The sequence below is a fragment of the Moschus berezovskii genome, chromosome 21, assembly GCF_049115385.1.
Source record: "Moschus berezovskii isolate FMDL1 chromosome 21, NW_MosBer_1.0, whole genome shotgun sequence".
NCBI lineage: Eukaryota > Metazoa > Chordata > Mammalia > Artiodactyla > Moschidae > Moschus > Moschus berezovskii.
Window position 1 is genome coordinate 38,177,544 of NC_142480.1, and position 12,472 is coordinate 38,190,015.

At 35.4% G+C, this 12,472-nt stretch overlaps 1 protein-coding gene across 4 annotated transcripts in view; it reads left to right on the forward strand.

Annotated features, from left to right (window-relative positions):
• The window catches only part of SCAPER (S-phase cyclin A associated protein in the ER), a 420,138-nt gene that overhangs the window by 150,858 nt on the left and 256,808 nt on the right, over nt 1-12,472 (forward strand). For all 4 annotated transcript variants that reach the window (XM_055418057.2, XM_055418061.2, XM_055418059.2 and 1 more), the window contains exons 19-20: nt 879-1,031; nt 1,607-1,714. In XM_055418057.2, the coding sequence (XP_055274032.1) occupies nt 879-1,031; nt 1,607-1,714 (261 nt within the window). The remainder of the gene's footprint in view (nt 1-878; nt 1,032-1,606; nt 1,715-12,472) is intronic.

A 12,472-nucleotide genomic window follows, 5' to 3' on the forward strand; every position in this document is an offset into this window, starting at 1 on the left:
GTTGGGGTTTCACAAGAGTAGTAAATTCCATAGAGTAGAGGATCCTATATTACTGTTTGTATTGTCCTAGAAGTTTATCATTGATTTAAATCTAATGCAGCAAATACTTATGAATCTGGTGGTAGGCATGGGGATACAGAAATGAGTAAGACATGGTTCTAAGTTTCAAGAAACTTGAGATTCAGATGCTAAGCAGATAATTTATATATGGATAAAGGTAATTGGAGTGTCATGAAAATACAGAGGAGGAAAACACATAAGCTAACATGAAGGGTTTCAGAAGTCAGGGAAATAATTTTAGAGGATAATTTCTGAGCTAATCTTGAAAGAAAGATGAGTTGAATAGGTAGATGGGTGGGATGGCACCCAGCCATGTAAAATGATATGAGCACAAAGTCAAAAGTCTGAAAATAATGTTTTTAGGTTTGTTTATTTTTTGTTTTCTGGGAAGTTGTTGGAGATGATGTGGGTAGAAGTCTGTATCATGATGGGCCTTTTCTGCTGAGGACAAGCTTGGTCTTTACGGTGGGCAGCATTTCCCATAGTATGTTCCACGAAGTGCTTCTCATGTATGTTATGGTCAAAAAGGTGTGTAAAATGTTGCTCAGTAGAAGCTAGGTTTATTACATCAGTGCAGAGTGACAAGCCTAGAGCCAGTAAGTAGCTTTAACTTACTATTTTCCAAAGTTATTTGACCACAGAAACTCTTCTGCAAAATGCTTATTAATAACCCACAGTGTAATTCCATGGAATACCCTTTAGAAAATGTTACTATGCATGTAGGGGATGATAAAGGGCTTTATCATCAGCATCCAATATTGAATTAAGATATTCTATTAATAAATTTCTATATTTTTATACTTTGATTTCATTTACAGCATGATGAAAGCATTAGAAGACACATGGAACAGATTGAACAAAGAAAAGAAAAAGCTGCTGAGTTAAGCAGTGGACGACATGCCAATACCGATTATGCCCCCAAATTAACCCCTTATGAAAGAAAGAAGCAGTGTTCTCTCTGCAATGTCCTGGTAGGTTGTCAGTCTCAGTGTTGTGATGAGCCATTACAATTTATTACTGAAGTTTATTAAACTATGGATATATATTCTCCAGTTTTAAAAGTCATGCAAGGCATGTGCTGAGTACCATGAATTTCTTTAAGGATTTTTATGCAAAGTAAGTATAGATAGTACAGAAACAGTATCAGCATTTAGGAGTAGCAATGCAAAGGGCCAAAGCATGCAGTCGCTGCTCAAATGGATGTTTGCCTAATGATACTAATGATATTTTAGCCTAATGATACCTAGGTCAGTATTTTGGAATATTAGGACCACAAAAGTAAAGCAACATTTTTCAGTTCTGAGACTTGCACCTTTTTACTTAGAAGAAGTGATATCCTGTTAGGTTGGCTTTGATGACATGCCTTTTTTATCATCGGTCTTCTAGAGGAATCTTAGAATTGTATTCTAAAGAAAACATTTTTAAGACTAATATATAAATCCTAGAGCGATTGCAAGTTGCATATAGTATACTGGATAGAATGTATAATATTTAAAATAAGATATAATTAAATGTTCATTACATTGCTTTTATATTACGCTTTTAGATCTCTTCAGAGGTGTATCTTTTTAGTCACATTAAAGGAAAAAAACACCAGCAAGCTGTGAGAGAAAATAGCAGCATCCAAGGGCGTGAACTTTCAGATGAAGAAGTGGTAAGGTTTACTTTGGTTCATTTATATGTATTTATTGAATACCTTCTATATTCTTTTCTATTATGAATAAATCCATGTTCATATGTATCTCTGTGATTATCTAAAGCTATATTTAGTAACTACTACAATAGAGTATGGGCTTCCCTGGTAGCTCAGTGGTAAAGAATCTGCCTGCCAATGCAGGAGACATGGGTTTGATACCTGAGTCGGGAAGATTCCCTGGAGACAAAAATTGCAACCCTTTCCAGTATTCTTGCCTGGAAAATCCCATGGACAGAAGGAACCTGGCAGGTTATAGTCCATGGGGTCACAAAGGAATTGTACATGACTTAGCAACTAAACAACAACAATATAGTATAGAGATATCTTTATTTTAGTATATATATTAATAAGAAACATATAAATAAGAATTTAATACTGTTTATATAATTTCAATGCATAAATGGGTTTATGAATATATACACTGCTGCTGCTGCTGCTGCTGCTGCTAAGTCACTTCAGTCGTGTCCGACTCTGGGTGACCCCATAGATGGAAGCCGACCAGGCTCCCCTGTCCCTGGGATTCTCCAGGCAAGAACACTGGAGTGGGTTGCCATTTCCTTCTCTAATGTGTGAAAGTGAAGTCGCTCAGTTGTGTCCGACCCTTAGCAACCCCATGGACTATAGCCTACCAGGCTCCTCCATCCATGGGATTTTCTAGGCAAGAGTACTGGAGTGGCTTGCCATTGCCTTCTCCAGGATATATACACTACCATGTGTAAAATAGATAGCTTAGTGGGAACGTGCTATATAGCACTGGAAGCTCAACTTGGTGCTCTGTGATGACCTAGAGGGGTGGGGTGGTGGTCAGGTGGGACAGAGGTTCATGAGGGAGGAGATGGATATATGTGTACATATAGTTGATTCACTTCATTGTACAGCAGAAACTAACACAACATTGTAAAAAAAATTATACTCCAATAAAAAAAGAAAAAGATTAATAAAAGGTTTATGATATTTTGATACTTTAGTAATTTAAGAGTTGTTCAGTGATACTCTATGTTTCTTAAAAAAATAGCTAACAATATAAAAATCATAGAAATTGATAATTTTGTATCAATACAGTACATAGGAATTTTTGGAAATGCTTTATTTATCTACCTATAATTACTGTTAACATGGAATTTAGATTTGAACAAGTATTTTTATAAATGTTTTAATTCAACTGTTATTGAGATATGGATGATACTGCTAATCTCTTAATTTGTTGGTTCTGTATGTACTAAGCAACTTTCTAAAGGTACCCAAAGATGAGAAATTCATGTTTTTCAGGTATCTCTTAAGATATTCAGGGAAGGTTATTATGGTTCTGTGAGGGCAGTACTTGTGTGTAGGTGCTTAACTTAAAAAGTGAAAATATGTGTTTAACTTTTTTGTTTTAATTATGATATATATTAATAGAACACACAGATTTAAAGTATATAACTCAGTAAATTTTTACATTTGTTCCACTCATGTCAGCACATAAATTTTTTCTTGAATCCTGGAAGGCTCCTTCATCCCCTGCCTCAGTCGTGCCCCATCCCGCAAAGGTTAACTAGTCTCTGACTACCATCAGATAGTCTTACCTGTTCTTGAATTTCATATAAATGATATCATACAGTATGTACCTTTTGTGCTTGGGCTTCTTTAACTTATCCTTAAGTCTGTGAGATTGATCCCTAATGTTTATGTGAAGCTATAGATCATTCTCTTTCTTAGCTTTTTGTCAATGCCTTCCAGACAAAGACCTTCAGGAGCATGTGTCCAGTTGAGTAGAATTGGGTTTATTGATTTGTTACAGAAAGAGAAAGTGCACAGTATGGGAAGTTGTAGAGTTTCTCAATAAGGTGTTGGAACGGACTTATTATAGGAATTGGGTTTTTGCTTAGGTGATTTGGATAGCGGAGAGTACTCAAAGACATGAGACTTTGCTCTGGATTGGATACTGTCAGGAAGCAGGAGTAATTTTGTGGGTTTTTAAAAATATATTTATTTATTTGGCTGTGTCTGGGTCTCAGTTGTGGCAGGCTGGGTCTTCATATCGGCTCGTGGAATCCTTTGCTGTTGTGCATGGGCTTCTCTCTAGTGGCAGCACGTGGGCTCTAGAGCCCACAGACTCAGTAGTTGCAGCGCGCAGGCTCTCTAGATGTGGTGCATGGGCTGAGTAGTTGTGACATGGGCCTAGGTGGCCCCCAGCAGTTCCCCAACAGACAGGGGCTGAAGCCATGTCCCAGCATTGGAAGTTGGACTCTTCAATGTTTGGACCACCAGGAGTCCCTTTTGGTTGGTTCTTAATAGATCTTACCTAGGTAGGAGGAACTGCTATTCCTAAGAGCTGCTGTTTTCTAAGTTTCTGATATCACCAGTGTTTGAGGAGAAATTCAGTTCAGTTCAGTTCAGTCGCTCAGTCGTGTCCGACTTTCCGCGACCCCATGAATCACAGCACACCAGGCCTCCCTATCCATCACCAACTCCCGGAGTACACTCAAACTCATGTCCACAGAGTCGGTGATGCCATCCAGCCATCTCATTCTCGGTCATCCCCTTCTCCTCCCGCCCCCAACCTTTCCCAGCATCAGAGTCTTTTCCAGTGAGTCAACTCGTCGCATGAGGTGGCCAAAGTATTGGAGTTTCAGCTTCAGCATCAGTCCTTCCAATGAACACCCAGGATTGATCTCCTTTAGAATGGACTGGTTGGATCTCCTTGCAGTATAAGGGACTCTCAAGAGTCTTCTCCAACACCACAGTTCAAAAGCATCGATTCTTCGGCGATCAGCTTTCTTCACAGTCAATTACACATGGTTAATTTGACTCACTCCTTCTAAGGATTTTTGCCCCTTGAGTTCCAACTATTTTGACAGCTGTAAACCAAGTTCTGTCTCCTCAGCTCAGTAAGACTGCCACTTTCAGCTTTCACTGTTCTCTCGTGCCAAAAATTGGCATAAACACTTAGGACAAAATCCAGAGTGAATGTGGAGCTCACCTCCTGTGCTTCCCTCCTATTTAGGGATCATGGTCTCAAGTTCTGGCTGTGTTGGCTGTTTTTAATGCCTTCAGGTAGATCCTTTGTATATTATTTGCAACTTTTGGAGTTGGAAGGTTAGTCCAGTATAAGCCAGTTTACTGTGGCTGAAATTGGAAGTCTTTAAATGATTAATTTCTGTATGTCCTTTGTTTGACATAGCGCTTGTTGCATAGTAAGGCATTTCAGAAAAACTTATTGAAATAAGTTCAACTGTAGGGTTATACAGAATTGCTTTAAGTGCCAACTAATAAAGGTGAAATAAAAAATGGAACTAATCATCTATTTAGTTTACCGAGATAATTTTTTACCTTTTACTCAAATTGGGTATTTTAAGTATTATAGAATTTTTTTTTTACTTGAATCATTCATGTGGTTGTCCCCATTCTCTACTTAACTTTGCTGTTTATAACTGGAGTCATGTGGATGTGTGTTCCACTTTTTTAAAAATCCTAAATTGTTTCGTTAATTAAATTTTTTTTTTGGGGGGGGCTCTACTGGGTCTTCTTTGCTGCATGGGCTTTTCTGTAGTTGCAGTGAGCGAGGGCTACCTTTCATTGCAGTGCACGGGCTTCTCATTGCAGTGGCTTCTCTTGGTGCAGCTTCTGGACTGTAGAGCACAGGCTCATTAGTTGTGGCACACGGGCTAAGTTGCTCCACACCATGTGGGATCTCCCCGGGCGATGGATTGAATCCATATCTCCTGCATTGGCAGGTGGATTCTTCAAAACTGAGCCACTAGGGAAGCCCCATTAATTAGAATTTAATTAGTCTATTCAAGGAAAATCTTCCACTTATAAAAATTATTTGTAACTAAGTTCTCTTAATAAAAAAGCTAAATATTCTATTTAATTTACCAAAAAATTCTAAAATTTTGTGCAGCACTGCTTAAATTTTACGTGTTTTTATCTCATTGAGAAAAATAAGAGAAGGAAGGGATATTTAATTCATGCATTTACTTTGGAAGAAAAAATATATAATATTATATAACTTTTGCAGCTACTAAAGCATAGTTTGATGTTTAGCTGTTGTGGTTTGAGGTTTGATTGAGATATTCATTTTGTGTACTGTTTCAGTTTAGAAGTATTACATTTTCTTTAAGTTTTCACTTCATTCATGTAGTTATTTTTGGTAATAGCCCCTTTTTCCTCAAACCAAGTGTGCATATGAGTTACATGATATATAAAGGTCATTTTATACTTACTCATACACACATCTCATTTTTAATCAGTGAGGGTAACTATAGTAAACATACTTGTTCTACTTAAAGTTATTACTTGTCATCTGTGATGTCTTTATGTTATATACACCTTATCTGTGACCCTTCTTCTTTGACATATAAGATTTTATTTATACCACCTCTGACCTAATAAAATTGGACCTTTGACCTTATGCACTTGACATATCAGATAACTTACTCTTGATCTCTGACACATTTTGTTTTAAGCTTGTTAAACATAATAGGTAGCTGCCCAGCAAGAAAGGCTTAATGTTTTGGGTTTTTGTTGTAATTTGACCAGGGCATTTTTCTTGTGTTTCTTGAGACTTCCCCAAAAAAGCTACTATATGTTCAATTTTTTTCTCTTTCATCATCTTAGAATCCAAATGTTTAAAGAACGTGATTTCTAAAGGACAAAGAAACTAGTACTAGTTTAAATATATTCCAAAATCTAAGTTTTTAACACAATAATTTCTTGTGTAGTCCAGTTTTCACATTCTCTGAAGAATCTGATAGTGGTTTTTACAGGACTTATATAAAGTACATTTAATTTTGTAAAGAGAGTGAAATTAAAAAGATTTTAAAAGTTTTTTTTAATTTATATATTTCTGTGTTTGTAAGACTCCTTGGCTTTAAAAGCATATAAATTATACTTGTTTGTCAACTTGTGTATTCACATATAGAGACAATGATAGTTTATTTTCCTTTAATTAATGGAAAATATGAAAAGAACTTTTATGAAGAATCTTAATTATAATTTATTAGATGTTTACAATCAAGTGTGATTTTACTGTTCCTAAATTAGTATTTCTGCTTGGTAAACTATACTAGATAGGTGATTGAATGAACATTTTAGGTAGTGAAAATAGAAAGATATTATTGTATTTAATGGCATATAAGCCAGTCTCTTTGGCTCCAATGTGCCCATGGTTGATGTGGAAGATGTAGTAGATATCTCCCAAAATTGATGGCAGTCTGTGAAATAATAGTAAATACTTGTGTTTCTACAAAACACAAGTATTTGCTATTACCTCTTTTTATAATCATGTTTAGGAAAACATCTTCTGCCCTTCAACAGCGAATCAAGTCAAATTAAAAAACCTACAACTCATTTAGAAAGGACCTTCGTTTTCCCCCATACCTCAATAAGTACAATTATGTTTGAGAAACGATGTAAAAAGCATCTACTGTCTCTTGCAGGACATAGTTTCCATTGCTTTCATTTTCTCTTTAATAGGATGGGAATATTTTTATAGTTGTTTATGTATATAATTCCGGAGAAGGCAATGGCAAGCCACTCCAGTACTCTTGCCTAGAAAATCCCATGGATGGAGGAGCCTGGTAGGCTGCAGTCCGTGGGGTCGCTAAGGGTCGGACACGACTGAGCGACTTCACTTTCACTTTTCACTTTCACACATTGGAGAAGGAAATGGCAACCCACTCCAGTGTTCTTGCCTGGAGAATCCCAGGGACGGGGGAGCCTGGTGGGCTTCTGTCTATGGGGTCACACAGAGTCGGACACGACTGAAGTGACTTAGCAGCAGCAGCAGCATGTATATAATTCACACATACAAATAACTGATTGTTAATGTGCGTATTTTTTCTAACTTTTAGAATTCTTATGGTAGTAAATTCACTCCCATTATACCTGATACGTGCAGGGAATACTTAGCTAGCTGTAGCTGATTCAGTCTTCTTCATTGATTCAAAGAAGAAATTTTAAGTAGACAATCAAATTTGTTTAAATCTTAGTTTGATCCAGTAATTTCAATAGTTTCCATAGTTGGTACCCAGCCTCTTTTATAACAATCCTCCGTCCCCATCCTATTGACTTGTCTCCTTAAAATGGCATCTGTGTGTATCAGAGTAAGAGTATGACTTATGTAACCCCACATTAGGAGGAAAAACTGGGATCTTACTACATAGTATCTTCTCTTTTCTGATTTCCAGTATGAATTCCTAGTTTACCTGGTTACTTAGTGTACTCATGGCCACCAATCCTAAAGGGTAGCTAGTGAATTCCTGATTTTTTCTTTCCACTTGGATATGGGGTGGAGCATGAGCCAATTATTTGTCTCTTGCTGATCAGGTCACCCCTGAGGTCGCTCTACCTTCATTTCTCTGAGACTTTACCATAGACTCCATTCTGGCCCATGGCATGCCTATTGACTTCTACCACCTAAGAACTAAGGGCATTTGGGGAAAGCTTTTATTTTAATCAACACCTAATTAGGTTCTTTATCTGAAATTCTGTGGCCAGTGTTTTAGTTCCAAAGTAGTTATTCATAGAGGAGCAGGGAATGCCTATCTATCTCTGATCAGAGTTACTGCATTTTAGTAATAATTATTCTGTCAACTTGGCTTTTCTTGCATTTGGCAGAGTAGGCACATCTGCAGTATTAGGAAAATCACAAAGCTATATAACAGAATTTTCACAGTCCTGTAATTTAGTCCTCTGTCTCAAAAAAATATTTTTTTAAGTTATGAAGTATTTTAGCATCAGAAAGTAATGTAGTAAACCTCATATTCCTGCTTCCTAGATAATTAGGTAATAGCACTTCTTTTTTTTCTTTATATTTGGAAGTATAGGAGAAAACATGAAAGTGAAAATGTGGTGATAGTTCCAGGTTCAGGAATAGAGCTTACATCCTCATACAATGAAAAGTCAAGAGCTAATCCTAAAGTTGAAAAATGTAGAAATAGCAACACAAAATATATTAGTATAAAAGAAAAAACATAAACTAATGAGCTAAAACATGGCCTCTGGATTTGAGAAAGAAGTGGGGAGACCAGTAGGAAATTACTTTCTTTGAACTGTTGACTATGTTAATTATGTGTATTGGGTAACTTTGATAAAAGGAAAAGCATTTTAAAAAGTTAAAGGAGAAATACAACAACAGAGATGTGTCCATGTTGCCTGGGACACATTTTTGTTCTTTTGGTTCAAGATTAAAATTAGATAAATGAATGTGTCTGCAAGCATAAGAGACCACGATAGTGAAGTCGGATATTTTGGCAAGTTGTATCCTTAATTTTTTATTCTTTTAAATTGTTACAATAACCTTTGATGCCATTATAAAAACAAAAATACTGGATTCCATTTAGTGCCACTTTGAGATTTGGTCAGGTCGGTGATGTATTCTTAATTTCAGGTTGGCTTTTTAGCTTTTTTGGTATTGTAGAACAAATGAATTAAAGCGTGTATAATTGACTTTTGCTAGGGTTTCATCTATTCTAACCATACTATAAGATTTGGGGTACAAAGTAACCTTAGATATATGCCAGTAACTAGTTCAGTGACTTGGCATTTTATGCTGAATAAAATTAAGACTTTTTTAAAAAAATTCTGATTTGGAGGGTTTTTTTTAAAATACAATTTATAAGTTTTCATAAATGGCTCTTATCAAGATAAAGAAGTTCCTGGTTTTGTAAGATTTTAAAAAATAGGTATGTATTAATTTTTATTGATAATTTTTCTTGATCTTTTGGAAAGGTCACATTTTTCTTTAATTTTTTTGATGTGATATATTACAGTAATGACTTTTTTGATATTAAGCTTACTTGGTCTTGATTTAAAGATACATAGTTTAATTTGTTTTGCAGATATTTAATTTAGATTTTCCTTTCTCAAGATTATGTTAGCTTCATAATGTAAACTGGCTAGTTTTTCATATTTCTTTTTTTTTTGTACTCCAGGATAAGTTGCATAAAATAGAGATAATCTTTATTTGAAGTCTTTGTTTACTTTTGACTGGATAGAGATTTGCAGTTTTGTAATTATTTTCTTCAAAGAATTGAGTAGATATCATTTGCTCTCTTTTGCTTCTCTTCTTTCTGGGGTCAGTTTGTTCTTCATTATTCTTTTTTCAAAATTGCCTTGGTTTTTCCCTCCACTTTTCAATTTCTACATAACCTTTGCTGTTAACTTGTTAAGAACATCCTGTTTGTGTTTTGATTAAGACTGCATCAAGGTAAGAGTAGACATCTTTTAAATATTCTTTCTAGGAAATTCCCTTGTGGTGCAGTGGTTAAAATTTCACCTTCCAATGCAAGGGGCAAAGGTTGGATCTCTGGTCATGGAGCTAGAACCCACATGCCTCAAGGCCAAAAAACCAAAACATAAAACAGAAACAATATTGTAACAAACTCAATACTTTTTAAAAATTCTTCCTTTCCGTCCAGCCACATGTTTGTCTACTCATCTATTATATTTGTATGTATGTATCATTTAATACTTTGGCCACCTGATGCAAAGAACTGACTGATTGGAAAAGACCCTGATGCTGGGAAAGATTGAAGGCAGGAGAAGGGGATGCCAGAGGATGAGATGGTTAGATGGCATCACCGACTCAATGGACATGAGTTTGAGCAAGCTCTGGGAGTTGGTGATGGACAGGGAAGCCTAGTGTGCTGCAGTCCATGGGGTTGCAAAGAGTCGGACATGACTGAGAGACTGAACTGAACTGATCATTTTGTAAAGTACATAGTTTTCTTTATTTAAGCCTTAAGCTTTCTTGCTGGGCTTATTTTGTTTCTAAATAATTACTGAAATTTACAAGTATTTTGAATTTCAGTTCTTCTTTTAAACAAAGATATTTCCAAGGTTACAAATTAGAGTGGTAGTATGTTCATTGGAAGGACTGATGTTAAAGCTGAAACTCCAATACTTTGGCCACCTCATGCGACGAGTTGACTCACTGGAAGAGTCTGATGCTGGGAGGGATTGGGGGCAGGAGAAGACGGGGACGACAGAGAATGAGATGGCTGGATGGCATCACTGACTCGATGGACATGAGTTTGAGTAAACTCTGGGAGTTGGTGATGGACAGGGAGGCCTGGTGTGCTGTGATTCATGGGGTCGCAAAGAGTCGGACACGACTGAGCGACTGAACTGAACTAAACTGAATGCCTTTTGTATCAATGCTTGTGTGCATTTAAAAGTGGAAAGTGATTCATGAATTTGACTGTTAGATGTTTTGCATAGGGACTATGATGCCAAAAATGAGCACTACTTTTTGTTTTTAATTTCTACTTTTATTTCATTATGGTCATAGATTATGGCTTATATAGGTTCTACTTTGGGAAATTTATTGATTTTCTTTATATCTTCATACATTGTAAAATTTTAATAAGAATATTTTTTTCTCTTTGGATATATATATATCAAATTTGCTCCTTGTTATGCAAATATTCCTACTTTTTTAAACCTGTTTTTGTGCTCATTAATACCCTTTTCTCAAAAATGAAGATTGCCAGTATGTTATTATTTATTTGTTCATTCTTCCTTGTATTTTTAAAGTCAATTTTTGCAATATATGTATCCTGGAGTTTACTATCATGGTCATAATTATTTATGCATACATTTTTCATCTTACTGATCAATTATACCTTTAAAGAATATCAAACATCCCTATTTCTTATTTAATGCTTCCTAGATTTTTTTTCTTTTGGTATTATATTATTATGGCAAACCTAGTTTTGGTTAGGTTTTTGATATGTCCTGTATATTCTTCCTCTTCCCTCCCCTTTATAGTTTTATTTTTGCATCTAGATCTATTACTAAAAAAATATGCTTTTATTTTAGTGGATTTTGGCTCTATAAAAAAATACCATGCTGTATGTTATTTCTTTGGACTTAACTCTTTTCTATTCGATATTATAAATTAATACAAATTGGGAATTTCCTGCTGTTTTAAGGCACATTGAGGTAGAACTGTTATACCTTAAAATGCACTCACTTTAAGTTTACAGTTCAATAAGTTTTGGCATATTCATAACCCATGGTCAAAATAGTAAGCATAATAGTCACCTCAAAAAGTTGCATCATCTGCTATATCTTTCCTAATTTTCTGCCTACTTCTGTTCTGTCAATTTTTGAGAGAGGGATATGGAATCTCTTATTTTAATTGTTACTTTTTCCATTTCTTTTGACAGTTCAATCAGTTTTTGCTTAATATAGTTCAAAGCTTTGTTATTAGGTTCATAAATGTTAATCATTGTTATGTCCACTTGATTAATTGACCCCTTTTTATTATCAAATGACCTTTATTTCTAATAATAGTCTTTGCTACCTTGTGTAATATTAGCATAGCCATCCCAGCTTTCTTTCTTATGCAGTGTTAGAGTAGTATATTCTTTTCTATCTTTTTACTTTAACCAAATATTTATATTTTTGCTTGCATCCTTTTGTTAAACATTTAAAAGTTAATAGACATAAAGGAAATGTTTATTCTGGTGCCGTTGACTATGATATGAGGCTTCCTACTCTCTTAAGCCCTTGTCACCCCAGGCTGTGAAAACCACTCAACTGGGAGGTCTGATGCTATGAACATTGTCTCTGATTTTGTATTGAGAGGGTGATATTATTTGTGTTCGATGGTAATATTGTTACTAGAATATTATTGAAATGATTTCTAAGGATGAGGCTTGATACGAATCTAACTTGAAGTATGTGAAACCTTAGAATTCTGCAAAGACATCTTTCATTATAAGCCTT